Below are 19,150 nucleotides of genomic sequence, written 5' to 3'. Positions count from 1 at the left end.
TAGGCCTCATAACCGCCTGATGGTGTTTCTCTGCCCTTCCTGGAAAGACCCCTTAAATAATGGTCTCCTCATTTTCCCACTTAGCCCCTTCAGTTCTACTTTTAATACCTTCTAGTGAACACGCTCTGCCTGATGCTGCAGAGTTCCTCTTGTTCCAGGTTCCTCTCTCCATTCCATCAAATCCACTGTTCAGTTCCCAGTCTCAGCACCATCTGGCACAACTCCCCCTCTGAGTCATCTTTGGCACAACTCATCCTTCCGTCTTTCTGTAATGCCCCAGAGCCTGGGCACACACTGTCCTAGGTTCCCTTCTCTCTCAGTGGCTACTGCTGCTCCTCTTCCTTATCTCAAAATGTTGGGGCCCAGGCCTCTGCCTTTGGTCTTTTTTATTTTTTTAATCTACACATACTTCTAGGTAACCTATCAACTCTAAGGTGTTAACACCACCTGTATAGAGTTGGCACTCAACTGCCTACTTCCAGCTCTGACCACTCCTCTGTGTGATTTGCATATCCAGCGTCCTTCTCAGTGACCTTACTCAGATATCCAATTATGCTGGGTAAACTGGACATGTCTAGACCAAATTCTAGCTTTATCCCTCCATTCCTGGCCACGGGTATCCTCGCCCCAGAGCCTTGGCCACACGTTCTGACAACACCCATCCAGCCATGCACAGTTCTGACCTGATTTACCTCCTACGTATATCCCAAATCTGACCACTTCCCATGTCTCCCTCTATCACTGCTCTAGCCCAGTTACCATTCCCTCTCGCCAAGATTCCTAACAGTAAGAGCCTCCTCTCTAGTCTCCTGCTTCCTGTTCTTCCTTTCACATTTCCTTGAGTCTAGCCCAGCCCTGTCTTCTGCACAGCAGCCAGAGGTAACTCCCAGTCAGACCCTCCAGAGGCTGCTTCCCCTGTACCTGCTGCGCAGCTGAGTCTATGCAATCAGAACCCAGACATCCTCTTTCTTATTACTTCCCACTTTTCCTCCTTATTTTCCCACCTCCTACTATTCCTGAAATAGAGCTCCACAGGAGCCTCTGTACTGCTCTTGGAATGTTGTCATCCATATAGCTTACTTTGCCTGCTCAGTCTTCACCTCCTTGGGAAAATCTTCCCTGTCTATGTCCCTTCATAGCACACCTTACCTGGATTCATACCCTAGATGTTTCTCTGAACACACAAATGAGAGATGAAAAGAAAGCAGTATTCTCTGTAGAAAGATCCTAGCGTCCCAGAGCAATATGGATGGTACCTGCTACTCTATCTGCTGTATGTATCTGTGTACAAGTACTCTCCCCGCCCCATCTACACAGTGTGAGGATCTCTACCTGAACACTCTTATGGAGAAGGAAAATCTCCAAGCACTGCTATCTATCACTGCTTTCATTATCATTGCAATCGTAACTATGTTTATAATAACAACTTATAAAAAATAGTACTCAGAATAATTGGAGCAGTGGGCTGGCACTGTGGTGAAGGGGTTAAGCTTCTGCCTACAAGGTAGGGATCCCTACTACTCTACCTCCAATCCAGCTCTCTGCTTTGGCCTGGGAATGCAGTGGAAGATGGCCCAAGTCCTTGGGCCCCTGCACCCATGAGGGAGACCCAGAGGAGGCTCCTGGCTCCTGGTTTCAGATTGGACCAGCTCCAGCTATTGCAGCCATTTGGGGAGTGAACTGTCGCTCCCCCTCTTCGTGGAGGAACAACACAGGACCCTGCGCTGTTCTTTCGTCTGCACGGCCCTCCCCGGGTTTGCTGCTGGTTCTTCCCGGGTTGGCTACTATCCCTTCCACCTCCGTGGAAGGGCAGTTCCCCCTGGCCACATTCCCCACTTCCGCAGCGGAGCGGCACACCGCCGGCCGGCTTTCTCGGGGGCTGCACAGGTGTTCCTTCAGCTAGATGTTCCCCTTAGATGTTCCTGGTGCATGCCGTCTCTCTCCTCCTTTATAGTCCTCCTCCACCAATCCTAACTCGGCTGCCCACACGCCGAGTACGCTGCTCTCCAATCAGGAGCAAGTCCTACAGTTTATTGGTTGAACTGGAGGCAGCTGTGCGGAAGCTGTTTACTTCTCTCCCAGCGCCATATTGTGGGAGAGCAGATGCATAGAATAAGTCTTAATTCCAGTAACTCAGTCTAGTCCGGGTTGCTCCCCACATGAACCAGTGGATAGAAGACTCTCTATCTCTTTCTCTGTAACTCTTTCAAGTAAATTTTTTTTTAATTTTTTTTTTTTTTTTTGACAGGCAGAGTGGACAGTGAGAGAGAGAGACAGAGAGAAAGGTTTTCCTTTGCCGTTGGTTCACCCTCCAATGGCCGCCGCGGCCGGCGCGCTGCGGCCGGCGCACCGCGCTGATCCGATGGCAGGAGCCAGGAGCCAGGTGCTTTTCCTGGTCTCCCATGGGGTGCAGGGCCCAAGCACCTGGGCCATCCTCCACTGCACTCCCTGGCCACAGCAGAGAGCTGGTCTGGAAGAGGGGCAACCGGGACAGAATCCGGCGCCCCAACCAGGACTAGAACCCGGTGTGCCGGCGCCGCTAGGCGGAGGATTAGCCTAGTGAGCCGTGGCGCCGGCCTTTTTCAAGTAAATTTTAAAATAAATTTAAAAATACTTGGAGCAAAAGCCAGAAAGGTCAGGGGCATTTGGTGAGGAGTGTAATATTCGGGAAGAATGAGAGTGTTTTGAAAACAGTATTTGCATCAGCATGAAAAGTTAGGAGATTAGGTATGTGATGGAACTTCAAAAAGTTTATGGAAAATGAAATTAAAAGATAAGCTTAGGGAGGAGTTTAGCCTAGCAGTTGGGATGCACACATCCCATTCCATAACAGAGTGGTTGGTTCAATGATTGGTTCCACTGCTGAGTCCAGCTTCCTGCTAATGTGGACCTTGGGAGGCATTGGTGATGGCTCAAGTAATTAGGCTCCTACTACTCACATGGGAGACCTGGATTGCATTCTTGACTCCCTAACCCTGGCCCCTGTGGGCATTTGGGGCAGTGAGCTAGCAAATAGCTCTCACTGTCTGCCTCTCAAAAAATGAATAAAATGCACCATGGGAAAAAATGTACAGTTTTAAAACTTGTTGCACCAAAATGAGCTTGTCTTTTAATTATATTTTCCATAAACATTTGAAGTACCCTTTTATATTTCGAGAATTGTGACACCCTTCTTTTAACATTATGACCCATGTAACAGTGAAGTGAATGTTTATTCTGTGAAGTTTGACCAACTTCACATGTTCAGCTAAATAATCATCACAAAAAAGGAAAAAAAATTTGGTCAGATGTGACCTCACTTTGCTTTCAAAAGGGGATCACTATCATGTGTATAATATCCACTGGGTTTGTGGATAAAGTCAGATTTACGGATCTACTATTTAACTATTGCTAGATTCCACAAGTTGAATTTTCCTTTTTTTTTCCTTAAAAAAAAAAAAAAAAGGCATCCTCCAGTGTGATCCAGGAACAATAAGAGAAGAACTTCAGATATTTAGACTATTTTGTCATGAATGTCAAAGAGTCTTTCATGATCGTTTGATTAATAATGAAGATAAACACTATTTCCATGTTATTTTGACAGAAATGGCCAGTAAGTATAAATCTTTATTTAGTTATATTTTCCCCACAGAAAAACAAGTCCATTTTTTATAAAGGAAAATGTAAATGCATTTATATAAGATGATACAATGAGCTTTAGTAATCTATGAGTAAAAGGTATTTTCTTTGATGGCTCAAATATGTAAAAATGCATGAAAAAGTATGACAATAAATCTAGGAGGGCTGATATTTTTAACAGTATAGAATCCTAGTGAAATAGAGGAAATAGGAGAAACAGCATTTTGATTTTAAAAATACTACTGTATTAAATAAGCATCCAATATTTATTATTTAGCAAAAGCTTAAAATATTTAAATATTCTTAATCTTAAATCTTGGAAATTACTAATCAAATTTAAGTAACAGGTTCCTAACATGGACTTCTCTCACTTTCCAATTAAAATAATTAAGACTTCTAAGTAAACTAACAGCTTATATTATTTTGGATATCTTGTTAAAATACAGCATTCAAGCTTACCATTACATTAAACTTGGTTTTGATTCTTGACAGACAAACATTTTGGAATAGCAATTGGCTTGGAATATTTTTTAAATAAACCCATCATATTTGGAGATTTCATTAAGGCAAGTATGTCACTTTGACTTGAGTGTGCTTGAAGATTATGAAACATTTATAATTTTCTAGTTCAGGTTTATGTTTTATAAGAACCTTACATCTGAGAAAACTAACTAGTGGGGCAACTATTTTTGTAAACCCAGTTTGATAAGAACATAGTCATGCCCATTCATTTGTGTACTATTTATGTAGTTGCTTTTACATCTCAACAGTTGAATGTAGTAATAAGGACAGAGAGCTAATTCTAAAATATTTACTGTCTCATGCTTCATAGAAAAAGTTTCTGACCTCTGATCTAGTTACATTCATTTTGGGCGTAGTTGGAATCAGGACTATCAGGTATCCAATTTGGGATTGCCTCTCACTGCTCAAATGTTTCCAGTCATGGGAAGCTAGTTAGTTAACAAAACCGCCCTCCTCATTCCAGGGTAATCCTGATTAACAGCAAAACTTTCCTTATATTTAACTTCCATTATATTTCCTTATAAGCTCCTCAAATCTATGCCTCCCCCCAAAAAAAGTAAATATCTGTACGTGAGCCTAGTTTTGCCCTCTGGATCTGCCTAGAATGAGTCTTCTAACTGTCTACCCATGTTAACAGCCAGCCACCTTGTTTTGCCAAATTGACTCTTGTTTATATAAAACATCCCCAGTGTCTCCAAGAGGACAAGGGCCGTGCTGTTTGGTTCACTCTTAGTCCCCAGCTTTCTTCACAAAGCTAAGTACGAAGCAGGCTCTCAGTCCGTGCCAGTTCAGCAAATGAACGAGCTCATCTTTGCATTCTATGTCTGGATGAGTATTACCATCTGACACATAAGATAAACAATTTACTGGTGTGAAATATACCTATTTAAATTTATTATTAATAGCCCAGCACCGGTGCCATGGCTCACTTGGTTAATCCTCCGCCTGCGGTGCCAGCATCCCATATGGGTGCCAGTTTCTAGTCCTGGTTGTTCCTCTTCCAGTCTAGCTCTCTGCTGTGGCCCAGGAGGGCAGTGGGGGATGGCCCAAGTGTTTGGGCCACTGCACCCACATGGAAGACCAGGAGGAAGCACCTGGCTTCTGGCTTCAGATCAGCGCCGCACCGGCCATGGTGGCCATTTAGGGAGTGAACCAACAGAAAGAAGACCTGTCTCTCTCTCTCTCTCACTGTCTGTCAAATAAATAAAATAAATAAATAAATTTTTTAAAAAGCCCAAAGTTTCTTTTAAAAGATTGTATTTCCTGTGTGTTTCTAATGATAGCACTTTCAAATGAGGGATTAAAGCAAAGGAAAAAGAGAAGCTGGGCTCCTCTTGCATTTCCTATATGTGTTTTCAAAATTCCAGGTGCAAATGTCGCCAAGGCAATTGCTACAATGAAGAAAAAACATTACTAATAGGTCCAAACAGGGACTCAACTCCCTATAGTTTTACAAGTGAATTCCATTCTTAATAATTACTTAACCTAGAAAACTGCTGATTAAAAACTATATGTATTTCTGGGATTTTTTATAAGAAAAGCAGTCTACCATGCATAATTTGCCACTAGTTAGCTTTTCTTTTTTTAGAAAGATTTTTATTTATTTGAGAGGTATAGTTACAGACAGTGAGAGGGAGAGATAGAAACAAACGTCTTCCATCCACTGGATCAATCCCCAAATGGCCTCAATGGCTGGAGCTGCGCCAATCCGAAACCAGGAACCAAGTGCTTCTTCCTGGTCTCCCATGTGGATGCAGAAGCCCAAGGACTTGAGCCATCTTCCACTGCTTTCCCTGGCCATAGCAGAGAGCTGGATTGGAAGAGGAGCAGCTGGGACTAGAAATGGCGCCCATATAGGATGCAGGCATCGCAGGCAGAGGATTAACCTACTGAACCACAGCGCTGGCCCCATAGTTAGCTTATCTAATGTCAACAGTCCAAGAACAAAAGTTTGAAACTGGAGTGTGGGATTGCAAGAAAAATTAAAACACTATTTCTGAGCCCTATTCCTGTGTGAATATTATAGACAACATCATGAGATTCAGGTGTACCATATGAAAAGTTAAATGGATTTTACAAGTTATATATATTTATGTATCAAATTAATCCAACTTGGCTCTTCTCCTATAAATCATCTTTTAGTTTGGAGCAGATAAAGCTGATCGGATTTATGATGATTTGCCTGATATGGAGAAAATTGCAAATGTTCTACAGGATTATCTTGATGATTACAACCTCATAAACCCCAAAGAAGCCAAGCTGGTGTTCTTTCAGGATGCTATAGAGCATGTTTCAAGGTATGCTGCTGTAAGGTGCCCAATTATGCATTGTTTTATACTGAAGAGTAAAAATTAAGCTGTGTAAAACTCTAACTTGTGAGGTTGACAAAGCTCTTTCAGCGATTCCCACTATAATTCAAAATTTATTTTTCATATACTTTAAGTATATGTGACATGAGCTTTTGGTGGACTCCAGGGGTGGTTATTTTTGCTAAACATTAATTGTTAGGTTTGTTTTTACATGCTCTGTCTGGTTCCACAAAGATGCATGTACAGTATAACAAGGCTAACTACCTGTATGACTAAAGAAAGAGGAAGTTCAAAATTGCAGCAAAACAAGTCAGGTTCAGGATGATTCATCTGCCTATGAATGTGACTCTTATCCATTGCAAGCCCACTTTGAGAAGCATCGCTGGTACATGGGCATCCAGTCTGAATGCCTGCAGTTCTTGGGGCTCACACCACTTTTCAAAGTAGGTTATGTCTTCTAAGTGTTAAAATGACCTTTCCAAGATGAGCTGACATCCGCTTCCTGCGACTTCTGATATCAGTTCCAGCCTACGAAGCAGTAATAATAATGGCACTTAGTGTGCATATAAAACCGCAACATGATGCTGCTCGTGTAACTGTCACAGTACTCTCCTGTGGTTCAGTATCTCTGCAAATATGACTCAGCTGGGCTGTTGCTACCTGATCAGCCACTCCATCTCTTGGTGGCTTCATCTGCTGGTTCCTGGGGGTCTTTATGGGAGTGACATTTCTGCTTCTATGTGGCCTCTCCGTGTGTCTCTCCAACTTGGCAGCAGTGGGGAAGCCAGGCTTCTCAACATGGGGGCTCAGGACTCCAAAGGCAAGTGCTCCAAAATACACAGCCAGGCAGAAGCCAAATGGTGTTTTCGACTTGGCCTCAGAAGCCACATAGCATCACTTCTAGCAAACCTTTGGTCAGAGCAATTGTGCAGGTCCACCCAGGTTTATAAGAAGAGGGCAAATATGCTATTTCCCAATGGAGATAAAGGGAAAACAAGACCAAAAACATCGACACAGCCATTTTTAAGACAATGCAGTGTCAGAGACGTTAGATAAATTGACCCAAGTCCTTTGGCTAGTACATTGCAGACTGGGGCTCACATCTGGTGCCATGGCCTACTACCGCAGCAACATTTTAATGGCTTTTTGTTCCATATCAACCACATTTTAGTGTTGGTCCTTGTTAAGACTAACAATGAAATCCCCAGGATTTTTTTCACATAAACCATAAGCAAATAGAGTCTTTCAGCTGTCCTGCACTTGTCTTTAATTAACTTCAACTCGGGATTTTATGTTTGTCACAGCCCAAGTGTTATAACATACACTCATTTGTCACTCTGTTGTGGGGATAGCACTTGCTTCCCATCTGTCTTTCTGCCAGCATACTCACATGCTATCCCCTAACAACTTTTATTCCCGTAGCTCAGGCTGGTCCTCAGCCTGCAAAGAAAATAATAGTGGCAGCGCTCTGGTCTGAGAAACTTCCTGGAAAGTAGACCAGACGACAGGCAAAGCCGGCTTAATCATACATATGATCTTTCTTTATTTTGTGAATGAGAAATACCAGACCTTTCAGGATTTGTTTAAAATATTATGGGAGGAAATTAAAAACCATTTGTAGAGTGGTGCAGATTAGGTTTTCAGATACACAAAGGACTGTCATGTAAATAGCAATGTCGAGGTGTTCTCTTGTTTTCTAGAAAGGATCCATAGTTAGGAATCAGACAAAACATATTTCTACTTAAGTTCTAAGTAAGAGCGTTCAGACACCTACTGCTAATTAGCAACATAAAGGGCTTCAGATTGTGGATTAACTACTAAATATTTAGTATTGAAGCTCTTACTACATTTCCATTTGTTGATGACCTTCGAGGTTTTAGGGTTTTGGCATAGAGGAAGTGGGCAGAAGCCTTTCCAAATCGGGAAGGGATTTAACTCTGAGCCTGAGCTTACAAAGGGCGAATGCACCTGCAGATTCTACTCCTCACACGCCCCCAAGCTGTCACCATACACCTAAGATGGAAGAATGGACCTCCCTTTTGAAATAGTAACTAATTAGGTCACCACTTGTCTACTAAATTAGAGGAAAAGTCACTCATCTACTACATTAGAGAATTCCTGCTGGGACAGGGGGAGGAGGGATTTTGTATCCATTTATACATAAGCTTCTAAGAATTTATGGGTAAGCTTCCATTCTGGGAAACACAATGGATAAGTCATTTGTTCCCATAGTCTCAGAAATAAGCATATATAAATAACAGTAAACACTAAAGAAAGAGTGACATATAACGTGCCTGGTTTTTACAATATCTCATTCATCCATTTGTGCATTATAATACTTGTGCATTATGGGGTAAAATATAAGAAAACATTAATACATGAGGGTACTTCAAAAAGTTCATGGAAATGTAATTAAAACATAAGTTTTTTGTGTAAAAAAAATTTGTGAAATCTGTGAAAATGAGGGGTTTTCACCAAAACGTTCATGAGCTATACATGGATTTCAATCTTTTATGCCCCCAATTTATCTTTTTTTTTAAGAATTTATTTGAAAGACAGAGTTACAGAGAGAGGTAGAACCAGAGAGAGAGGTCTTTCATCTGCTGGTTAACTCCCCAAATGACCGTAACAGCCAGAGCTGAGCTGATATGAAGCCAAGAGCCAGGAGCTTCTTCCAGGTCTCCCACACGGGTGCAGGACTTGGGCCATCTTCCACTACTTTCCCAGGCCACAGCAGAGAGGTGGATAGGAAGTTGAGCAGCCGGGACTAGAACCAGCACCCATATGGGATGCTGGCACTGCAGGCTCAGGCTTTAACCCATTGCACCACAGTGCCCCCCCCCCAGTTTATCTTTTAGTTCCATTTTCCCACAAACTTTCTGAAGTACCCTCATGAATCTATTTGGCCCTCAATTTTATACTCACTTGAGTATTTGAAGAGAAACAACCAAACATATGATCCAGTGTGTCTTCTCCCATTAAATGTACATTATGAGCGAGATATACCAATGAAAATGGTGCCCATGAATCGCCACTGTTCTAGGAAAGGTTTGGTAAAAGATTCTGGGGAAAGGGCTGGCGCCGCGGCTCACTAGGCTAATCCTCCGCCTAGCGGCGCCGGCACACCAGGTTCTAGTCCCGGTTGGGGCGCCGGATTCTGTCCCGGTTGCCCCTCTTCCAGGCCAGCTCTCTGCTGTGGCCAGGGAGTGCAGTGGAGGATGGCCCAGGTGCTTGGGCCCTGCACCCCATGGGAGACCAGGAAAAGCACCTGGCTCCTGGCTCCTGCCATCGGATCAGCGTGGTGCGCCGGCCGCGGCGGCCATTGGAGGGTGAACCAACAGCAAAGGAAGACCTTTCTCTCTGTCTCTCTCTCTCTCACTGTCCACTCTGCCTGTCAAAAAAAAAAAAAAAAAAAAAAAAGATTCTGGGGAAAGAATCCACAAACTCCTTTTGTAAAGGGACACATGGAGGGGTTGGTGGTGCGGCATAGTAGGGTAAGCCTCCGCCTGTGGCACTTTCAGCCTATATGGACACCAGTTCGTGTCCTAGATGCTCCTCTTCCGAACTAGCTCTCTGCTACGGCCTGGGAAGGCAGTAGAAGTGTGGTGAGTGCCACTTGTCACACACCTCAACAAGGCTAACGTGACATGTCGGAGCATGGGGAAGAATCACACAGAGTTGTGATAGTCTTTTCAATATAATTTCTTATTCAATATTCAGTACCACTCAATATGTATGTTCAATGCACACATCTAAAGGTCAATACCACTCAATATGTAATTAGTCCACAGGTCATAACACAAATCTAAGAGTAACACAGCTTCTAGAAATATCCAGCAATGGTAATAAGCATATCACATACAAAGCATAAAGGCATAATCAATTTAAACACTCAAGGCTAAGGATGTAATATGAATGCTGTGTTCTCAAGGTTCTTATCACAGTCACAAAAAGTCAAAGTCCAAAGTCTCCATTACCACTTGGGGAGACGGATCTTAGAACAGTCACTTACGGGCAGGAGTCGTGGGATGGCTGGCACTCTGGGCAGTAGGCTCGAAGTTCCAAGACAGATGGCAAGGAGAAGGGTTGGAGAGGTCACCTGATGAGAGGTCTGGTCCGGTTCTGATGTCAGCTCTGGCAGCAGCTGGGACGTCCAGGCGAGGTTGGCTCCAGCGGAGTGGCGAGCAGCACTTCAGTCAGTGAACACTCGGGCAGAGTTTCGCTGGCACTGAGCCCTGGTCCCCGAGGGGATACAGAGCAGTTGGGAGGCTTGCCTTTCTATCCCCATCTGGGGAAGGTGGGCGGTGAGTGTGCTCTAGTGTGCCACCAGTCACAGGCTCATCTTCTTGGGTGTCACCAGCCAGATGTTGGTGTTTGGGTGTGACCAGTCGTGCAGTAGTGGGTGAAGTAATGCAGTAGCCAGCTGGTTGGCCGCTTCTTATGATGTAATGTTCCCCAGTCCTTATCAGGCCTCACCACCTGTGTCTGTTCTGACAGATGGTCTGGGCAAGTTCCTGGTGCTTGGTGGCCTTAGCTTAAGTAACTCCATTTTGGTTTTGAATTTTTTCTTTCTTTTTGGGTTAGCAGTGCTCCATAACTCCTTGGGACTCCTGTGGGATTCCCCACAAGAAGATGGCCCAAGTGCTTGTGTCCCTGCATCCACATGGGAGACCCAGAAAAATCTCCTGGCTTCAGTTAAGCCTGGCTCTAGCCATTGCGGCCATTTGAGAAATGAACCGGCATATGGATAATCTTTCTCTCGCTCTGTAACTCTGCTTCTCAAATAGATAAAATCTTAAGTCAGATGATGATTCTTTTGACTTTTTTTTTTTAGCCTCTTAAAAACTCTAAAACCCATTCTTTGCTAGTAAAAGAAAAAGTCTGGGTACATGATTTGGCCCATAGCCATAGCTTGCTGACTCTGTCCTAGACAAAGCGGTGTCCTCACGGCATCTGGGAGATGTGAGAGCAGACCTTCCTAGGGAGCCAAAAAGAAGGTGAAGGTGGAGGAGACAAATGTGAAAGTTGGATTCTTATTTCAAAGACCCTAAATAATAATTAGAAGTCTGAGCTTTGTCCTATAGGAGCACTTTACAAATAAGTTCCTTTAGATGCCCCAGTTGTATTCTTAGACCACCTAGCTCCTATCCCTTCCACCAAAGATGATGACATATGATATGTGACAGATATTCCCTATTTCACAGCTTTTAGAGTTTCAAGAGGTTAGATGCTTGAATATAGACTACTTATGAAGTACCAGTCATGTGCTATGCACTGTTCTCATAGAGAACTGGACAGCTTCCAGGCCCTTCCTTGTGAAGGAGCCCACGTGTAAGAAAGGGTGGCAAAGGGTTTCTCTCGTGGGTTACAGTGACTATTGTACTTTCATAATTTAAAAGATAACAAAGCCATTATAACTTAAAAATATTAGAACCTTTTTTCAATTACTATTATCATGAATAAAGCTGGGTAATTTCTGTTTAAGAAGAAGAAGAAATTAAATGTTCTATTATATTTCTCCCATGATTTCTAGTTTCTGCTGATCCAAACTGAGTTTTTAGATAATGGAGATTACCTAAAATTATTTTTACATTTTGTGTTTTTAACAAAAATTTATTGACAACATCATTCCCTCTTTTATTATCTAACAGCAATAGAAAGACCCATGCATGCTGCTCAGTTTCTGACTGACCTCCCTCCCCTCTTCCTGGTTTTTCAAAGTTTATTCACAGTTCTGCATAGCTTCAAGGAAGGCGTTCGCAGATGACTTATTCTCAGAACCATAACATTTTTTCCTTTTTAACTACTCTCTCGTGGAATCTTCTCACATAGATCAGATGTATAAAACCAGCCTAAAATTATTTGTTCCTTTGGAGGTAAGCTATTAATTCTGCCATAGGTGCACACAAAAACTTTCCAGTTTCATCTGAAATACAGATTTCTGTCATGCAAATGATACTTATGCATCTCCTAGAAAACAGTGTTTCGTCTCTCTTGTTTGATTTTCCTTCCTGACCCTAAATGACTTCTTTAGGCCCAGCTCAGTGGTGTCTTTCATTATTTGGTCCCTGGGGCAGCATGTCTAGTCCTATTTGTGTCTCCTTTTCTGATTCCTGTTATGTGACCCGGGATTCCTTTTGTTTTTCCTAGACTGGTCATTCTTCCATTCTCCCTCTCATGATTCTGCTATCACTACGCCTTTCTCTGAGTTCCAAGTGTCTTCCTTGGGTCCGTCCTGTGCCTTACCTGTTCAATTTGCCATAGTCTCCCTGGTGTGAAACTCCTCTTTCTTGAGGTTTTCAGTAATCAGATTCATATCATTGTCCAATTTTTCCTAAACTCAGATGTTTTTATTCTTAGCACTCGCTCTAGTGTCATGATTGCAGCACTATTTTTTTTAAATTCTTGTAAACATGAGTTGAAAATTTTCAAAAATTCGGTTGGTATCATGCAGTAAATCCATTTCAAGCTTTTCCCATTGGTCTCTCCTGAACTGCAGGTCGTTTTCTTAGACCTGGTGATTTTTCTGCTCACTTCTTCTTTCAGGCAGAGATTTGGCCTTACCCAGTGTAATGGTTACTATTAACTGTGGGCTAGATCAATCGGGGCCCCTGGCAAAATCTTTCACACTCTGAGAGAAAAGATTTTACATTATTCCGAATTTGCAAGACTAGGGCAGAGAGCCAGCGGCCTGGAAGAAGCAGGGGAAGGAGACTGTTCAAGCCAACCCTGAGTGCCAGGGGGAAGCCTGCTGGGCCCTTGCAGCCTTGTCCTGCTCAGGGATGAGGCTCCGCCCTGGGGCCCGCCCACTGTGTGGAGGACAGGTCAATGAACTTGAAATAACATTTCTCTGCTTTGCTTCCAGGATCGCCAGGATGATACGTCAGGAAAGAGGCAACGCCTTGCTCGTGGGCGTGGGAGGCACAGGAAAGCAGTCCCTGACCAGACTGGCAGCTCACATGTGTGGTTACAAGTGTTTGCAGATCGAACTTAGCCGGGGATATAACTATGACAGTTTTCACGACGACCTGCGGAAGTTGTACAAAATGGCTGGCGTAGATGACAAGAACATGGTCTTCCTGTTCACCGACACCCAGGTACAGATGGAACCGGTCTCCATGTAACAGCGGCAGATGTGCGGAGCGTGCTTTCAACGGTTTCTAGGATAAAGTTCAGGGCATTGTTCCCTCTGATAACAGATTTCCCGACCCTTGTGAAAGACTTTTATGATACATTTTTGTTTTACCAAGGATTGCTTCTCCCTTTAAATCCTGAGTAATTAAATATGATCAAAGGTTAAAGAAGTGAGAATGTTTAACTTTTCTTTGAACGAAACAACAAAGAAAGTCATAAACTCCTTCTGTGGAAGTACATTTAAGGACATAATTCTGCAGGAAAATCGGGGAAATATGCTTTACTCAAGAAAAGGAAAAAATAAGGGCTATGTTTGTGGGGTAAAATTCACTTTAAAATAAGATTATATGTATATCTACAACAGTTAATTTCACTGGTCTCGGATTAATGCGAAGAATGAGTATTTTATACTCTGATTATACCTGAGTAGCATAAATAACGCTGATTTTAACTTTAGGTGTAATCTTTAGAAATTAGTTACAAATTAACAATTTTTGAAATATACAAAGGGGCTTCAAACGGTTCGTTAAAATGCTTATGAAAAACTTACCAGGGTGGGCATTGGCATAGGAGATAACACGCCACTTGGCACATCCACATCCCATGTTGGAGTGCTTGGGTTTGAGCCCTGGCTCTGTGCCTGATTCAGCTCCCTGCTAATGCACTCACCCTGGGAAGCAGCAGGTGGTGGTTCAGGTATTTGGGTCCCTGTCACCCATGTAGGAGAATTGGATTGAATTCCAAGCTCCCAGCTTCATCCTGGCCAAGCCCCAGCTCTTGCAGGAAAAAATTTTTGTACCAAAATAAAACTTTTAATTCCATTTTCCATGAACTTTTTGAAGTACCGTCATACACGCTTTAAACTTCCTTTTAATTTTTAAAACATCATAAGCAAGGTAAAGTACAAACACAAAACAGGAGAATTATCTTAACACTGTGACACGCAATGTGTTTGCAACTAGTAAGAAAACATGTGTTACTGTATTAGTCTACTTTTTGTTACCTAAACTAAAATACCCAAGAGGAGCTTCCTTGAGACAGAAACGGTGCATTTCAGCCTGCAGTTGAGGTGCCCCATCATGTGCTGTCTGATAGAAATGGGCATGGTGGGTGCCGAGACACAGCAATCACATCTTGGGCCAAGCAGGAAACGGAGACCCGAGGCCACACTTGAGCTGAATTAATCAAACCTCTCTGGAGCCGCCCTTGAGGGCACACCCCCAGTAACCCAAAGACCTCCTGCCAACCACACCTCTGATACTACAGTTAGACCAGGTCTCCACCCTGAATCTGTCAGTCATTAACACCAAGGCATCAGGGTTTAAGCCCCTGTATGAGTTTGGAGGAGACAAAACCTGCTGTACCCATCACAATTACAAATGGATAAGGAAAAGATAAGCACACCATTAGAAGAAATGAGGCCGGCGCCATGGCTAATCTTCCGCCTGCGGCGCCAGCACACCAAGTTCTAGTCCTGGTTGGGGCGCCAGATTCTGTCCCGGTTGCCCCTCTTCCAGGCCAGCTCTCTGCTGTGGCCTGGAAGGGCAGTGGAGGATGGCCCAAGTGCTTGGGCCCTGCACCCGCATGGGGGACCAGGAGAAGCACCTGGCTCCTGGCTTCAGATCAGTGCGGTGCGCTGGCCGCAACGCGCCAGCCACAGCGGCCATTGGAAGGTGAACCAACAGTAAAGGAAGACCTTTCTCTCTCTCTCTCTCTCTCTCGCTCTCTCTCACTGTCCACTCTGCCTGTAAAAAAAATAAAAAATAAAAAATAAAAAAAATAAAAATAAAAAATATGAGCAGGAAGTTCCTAGTTAAAGGGGAGGAGGGCCTTAAATACCTGAAGAAATGTCCAGCACCACCAGGAATCAAGAAAATTTAAATAAAAATACCAGTGGTTTGTGTTTTTTTGGGGGGGGGGGTCTTATAACTTATAAATCAACAGAGGTTAAAAAATCATAATATGCAGTGCTGGTAGAGGGTTGCTCAATTGGCACTGAGATTGTAAATTAGCAAAACTTTTCTGAAGATCATTGGCAATAGGTACCTAAAACCTATACACTGATTTTATGCATATAAAGTTGCATATACAAGAATATCTAGTAACTTTAATAATAATTTGAAAGAGCCTCAGTGTCCAATGAGAGAGAATAATTCCTTTTTCTTTTGGAAGATTTATTTGAAAGGCAGAGAGAGAGAGTCTTCCATCTGCTGGTTCACTCCCCCAAATGACCACAATGGACAGAGCTGGGCAATCTGAAGCCAGGAGCCAGGAGCTTCTTCTGGGTCTCCTATGTGGGTGAAGAGGCCCAAGTACTTGGGTCATCTTGGACTGCTTTCCCAGGCCATATCAGAGAGCTGGATCAGAAGTGGAGCAGCTGGGACTCGAACCAACGCCTACATGGGATTCTGGCGCCACAGATTGAGGCTTAACCTATGCCACAGCACTGGCCCCCTAAGAATGTTCTTGTAATGGAAATAAGACTGTAAATGTCCATTGTATGTACCACATCTATTCCCTGGTATGTTTTGCTTCCATACTTACGGTTATAAATATAAATATTCTATAGGATTTTATATTAATATTTATGACAAAATGATAAAGGGACAGGATACAAATGATTTGATCTAGGTAAAATATGAGTACCATTTAAGAAATGAAACCAGAAGGAAAAATGAAAAATCAACATACTAGCTACATTAGAATTTTAGGATTCCAGGGTCGGTGCTGTGGCGTGGTGGGTGGAACCACTGCCTGCAGTGCCCGCATCCCATATGGGCGCTGGTTAGTCCCAGCTGCTCCACTTCCAATCCAGCTCTCTGCAGTGGCCTGGGAAAGCAGTAGAAGATGGTCCAAATCCTTCGGCCCCTGTGCCTGCGTGGGAGACCTGGAGGAGGCTCCTGGCTTCGGAGTGGCACAGCCCTGGCCATTGTGGCTGATTAGGGATTGAATCGGTGGATAGAAGGCCTCTTTCTCTCTCTCTCCCTCCCTCTGCCTCTCCTTCTCTGTGTAACTCTGACTTTCAAATAAATAAATCTTTAAAAAAATTTTAGGATTCTTATTTTTTATAGTACCTTCTCTTAAAGATAAAATTAAGTCATGTAAATTCTAGGATAAATATTTGCTTTATAACTTACATACGATAAATACAATATATAATAAACATAAAATATATATCCAAATCTACATGATCACTCTGCTTTCTTCTACAGATTGTAGTGGAGGAGTTCCTAGAAGATATAAATAATATCCTGAATTCTGGGGAGGTGCCTAATTTATTCGAAAAGGATGAGCTGGAACAGGTTTTAGCAGCCACCAGACCAAGAGCAAAAGAAGTCGGAATTTCTGAGGGGAATAGAGATGAGGTAGGACGTGCCAGATCAATGATGTGGCTTTGAACACAAAACATTCTTAGCTTTTTATTTAACAGTACACAATCCATTCAGGGGTCCAAGGGCAGAACTTTTTTTTCAATACAATTCGTTCCCTCTGTAATGCAGTCTATACTACTCTGCCTGCTTAAAGCATTGCTCTACCAGACTCCCAGAAAGGTCCATAGGAAGCAGAAAGCAGGAACCCTCCTTGCTATGGAAGTCATATTCTTATCCAAACTAATCAGCTTCCTTAACTCCTTCTTAAACACAAGCTGATTTCATTCTCACACGCGTCCTGGCTGAGGAGGGCTGCAGGCGTGAGTCTAGAACTTCTGATCCCTTGCCGTATCAGCAAGGCAATACACACTGAAACAGAAATCCTTTGTCTCGGGAACAGGGTGCCTACTGCCCGCTCCCATTTCTCCTACACCCCACCAGATTCCATGCACCATTACTTACCCCAATCCTCTCTCTTATTTCTGCACCTTCTCTCATGTTTTAGCTGTTCTTTCCCATGTCCTTTCTGCAGCCTGTTGAGAGAATTTCCTCCACTGTTAGGTTAGGGATTATGGGTACAGACAGCAAGTCTTCCTCAGCCAATGTAAGCCCAAATGGATTTATTACAAAGATGCAGAATCACCGGGAGGCCAAAGGAGGAGATTCCAGACTGAGCTCCTTGGGGTGAATATAAAACTCCCCTTGCAGAAGTTAATGGTCATGGGAGCTACCGCGTGTGCTGCTGAGCTAGGAGGCCACTAGCTCCTTCAGAATCCTCTGTCATCTGCCAGCTCCGACGCCATGGCAGGATCAGCTGAGGTAGAGAGCCACATGCAGAGATAGTGGCTGCAGGACCCTACCACTTCCGCCACGCGCTCCACCTGCAAGAACGATGCCCTGTACCCTGTGCCTCTCTCCCAGCTGTCCCCTGCCCCAAAGCAAAACCTTCCGTGAAAATCACTCTCCACTTTATTCAAGGGGTCTCCTCAAATACACTCACACCCAGAACTCCGGAGTTGCGATCAAGACTGCAAAATGTCCTTTTTAATATTTCCAGGCTATGTGTGAGAGGGAAACAGATCAGAACGGCTATTGAACAAGACCATTCACATATCTACTGTGTGAAAACAAATTTTACTTGATGTTGATAGCCTCAAGTGCATTAGCCAACACTTATTTTCCCAGTTGCTTCATTCTGATTTTAAACTGCACAATACCTCCCTGCCAGGTGTTTCAGTACTTTATCAGCCGAGTCCGTCAGAAGCTGCACGTTGTTCTCTGCATGAGCCCGGTTGGGGAGGCTTTTCGGGCCCGATGCCGGATGTTTCCATCCCTTGTGAATTGCTGCACCATTGACTGGTTTGTCCAGGTTGGTGACTGCCCACAACAGCTCTTTGAGAAGTGGGTCTTATTTGATGTAACATTGTCTGGAAACAACTCATAGGTACTTGCATTAGCTTTAAAGCCTGTTTGGAATTTGCTCATATATGAAGGATGACAGTGACAATCAGAAAAAAATAGCAGAACTTATAAAGGAACAGGAGACCAAGGAAATTAGCAAGGTATCAGTTCTCTTGACACAGAGCATTTTCAACAGGTGCCGAGGGGAGAGTTTGAGAGATAAAAAGGAAGAGCAATCGGTGACTGACTGTAGGCAACTCATTGGAAGGGTTTCCCCAGCCAAAAGTAGAGAAGAGGGTAAGAGGTGGGGGGGGGGGGGGCCTGCACTGTGGCGTAGCGGGTAAAGCCACCACCTGTGGTGCCAGCAATCCTATATGGGTGCCAGTTGGAGACACAGCTGCTCCACTGCTGATCCAGCTCTCTGCTATGGATTGGGAAAGCAGTGGCAGATGGCCCAAGTCCTCGGGCCCTTGCACCCACCTGGGAGACCTGAAAGAAGCTCCTGGCTCTAGCTTCAGATTGGCCCAGCTCCAGCCATTGTGGCCATTTGGGGAGTGAACCAGTGGATAGAAGACTGACTGACTGACTCTCTCTCTTTCTCTCTCTGCCTTTGCCTCTCTCTATCTGGTTTTCAAGTAAAATTAATATTTAAAAATTTTTAAAAACCCTTGTTTATGGTGTCAGTAATCTCCCTAGGTTTTAGTCATGAGTTGCCAAGGCTATGGAAGCCTTTTGAGTTTGCCGACTTCAATCTTATTTAGACAAGGTCATAGTCAAAGTGGAGGTTCTCTCCTC

General features: G+C 43.6%; 1 protein-coding gene across 1 annotated transcript in view; it reads left to right on the top strand.

Moving 5' to 3' along the window:
* The window catches only part of DNAH6 (dynein axonemal heavy chain 6), a 315,572-nt gene that overhangs the window by 198,899 nt on the left and 97,523 nt on the right, over positions 1-19,150 (top strand). Inside the window, exons 43-48 of the mRNA XM_008254187.5 lie at positions 3,446-3,592; positions 4,111-4,184; positions 6,283-6,437; positions 13,315-13,546; positions 16,796-16,948; positions 18,183-18,323. Of these exons, the coding sequence (XP_008252409.3) occupies positions 3,446-3,592; positions 4,111-4,184; positions 6,283-6,437; positions 13,315-13,546; positions 16,796-16,948; positions 18,183-18,323 (902 nt within the window). The remainder of the gene's footprint in view (positions 1-3,445; positions 3,593-4,110; positions 4,185-6,282; positions 6,438-13,314; positions 13,547-16,795; positions 16,949-18,182; positions 18,324-19,150) is intronic.

This window comes from Oryctolagus cuniculus, chromosome 2 (genome assembly GCF_051225735.1).
Source record: "Oryctolagus cuniculus isolate XC-2025 breed Fujian yellow rabbit chromosome 2, ASM5122573v1, whole genome shotgun sequence".
Classification (NCBI taxonomy): domain Eukaryota; kingdom Metazoa; phylum Chordata; class Mammalia; order Lagomorpha; family Leporidae; genus Oryctolagus; species Oryctolagus cuniculus.
The sequence above is the reverse complement of the archived record's forward strand: the minus strand, read 5'-3'. Positions and strand labels throughout refer to the sequence as shown.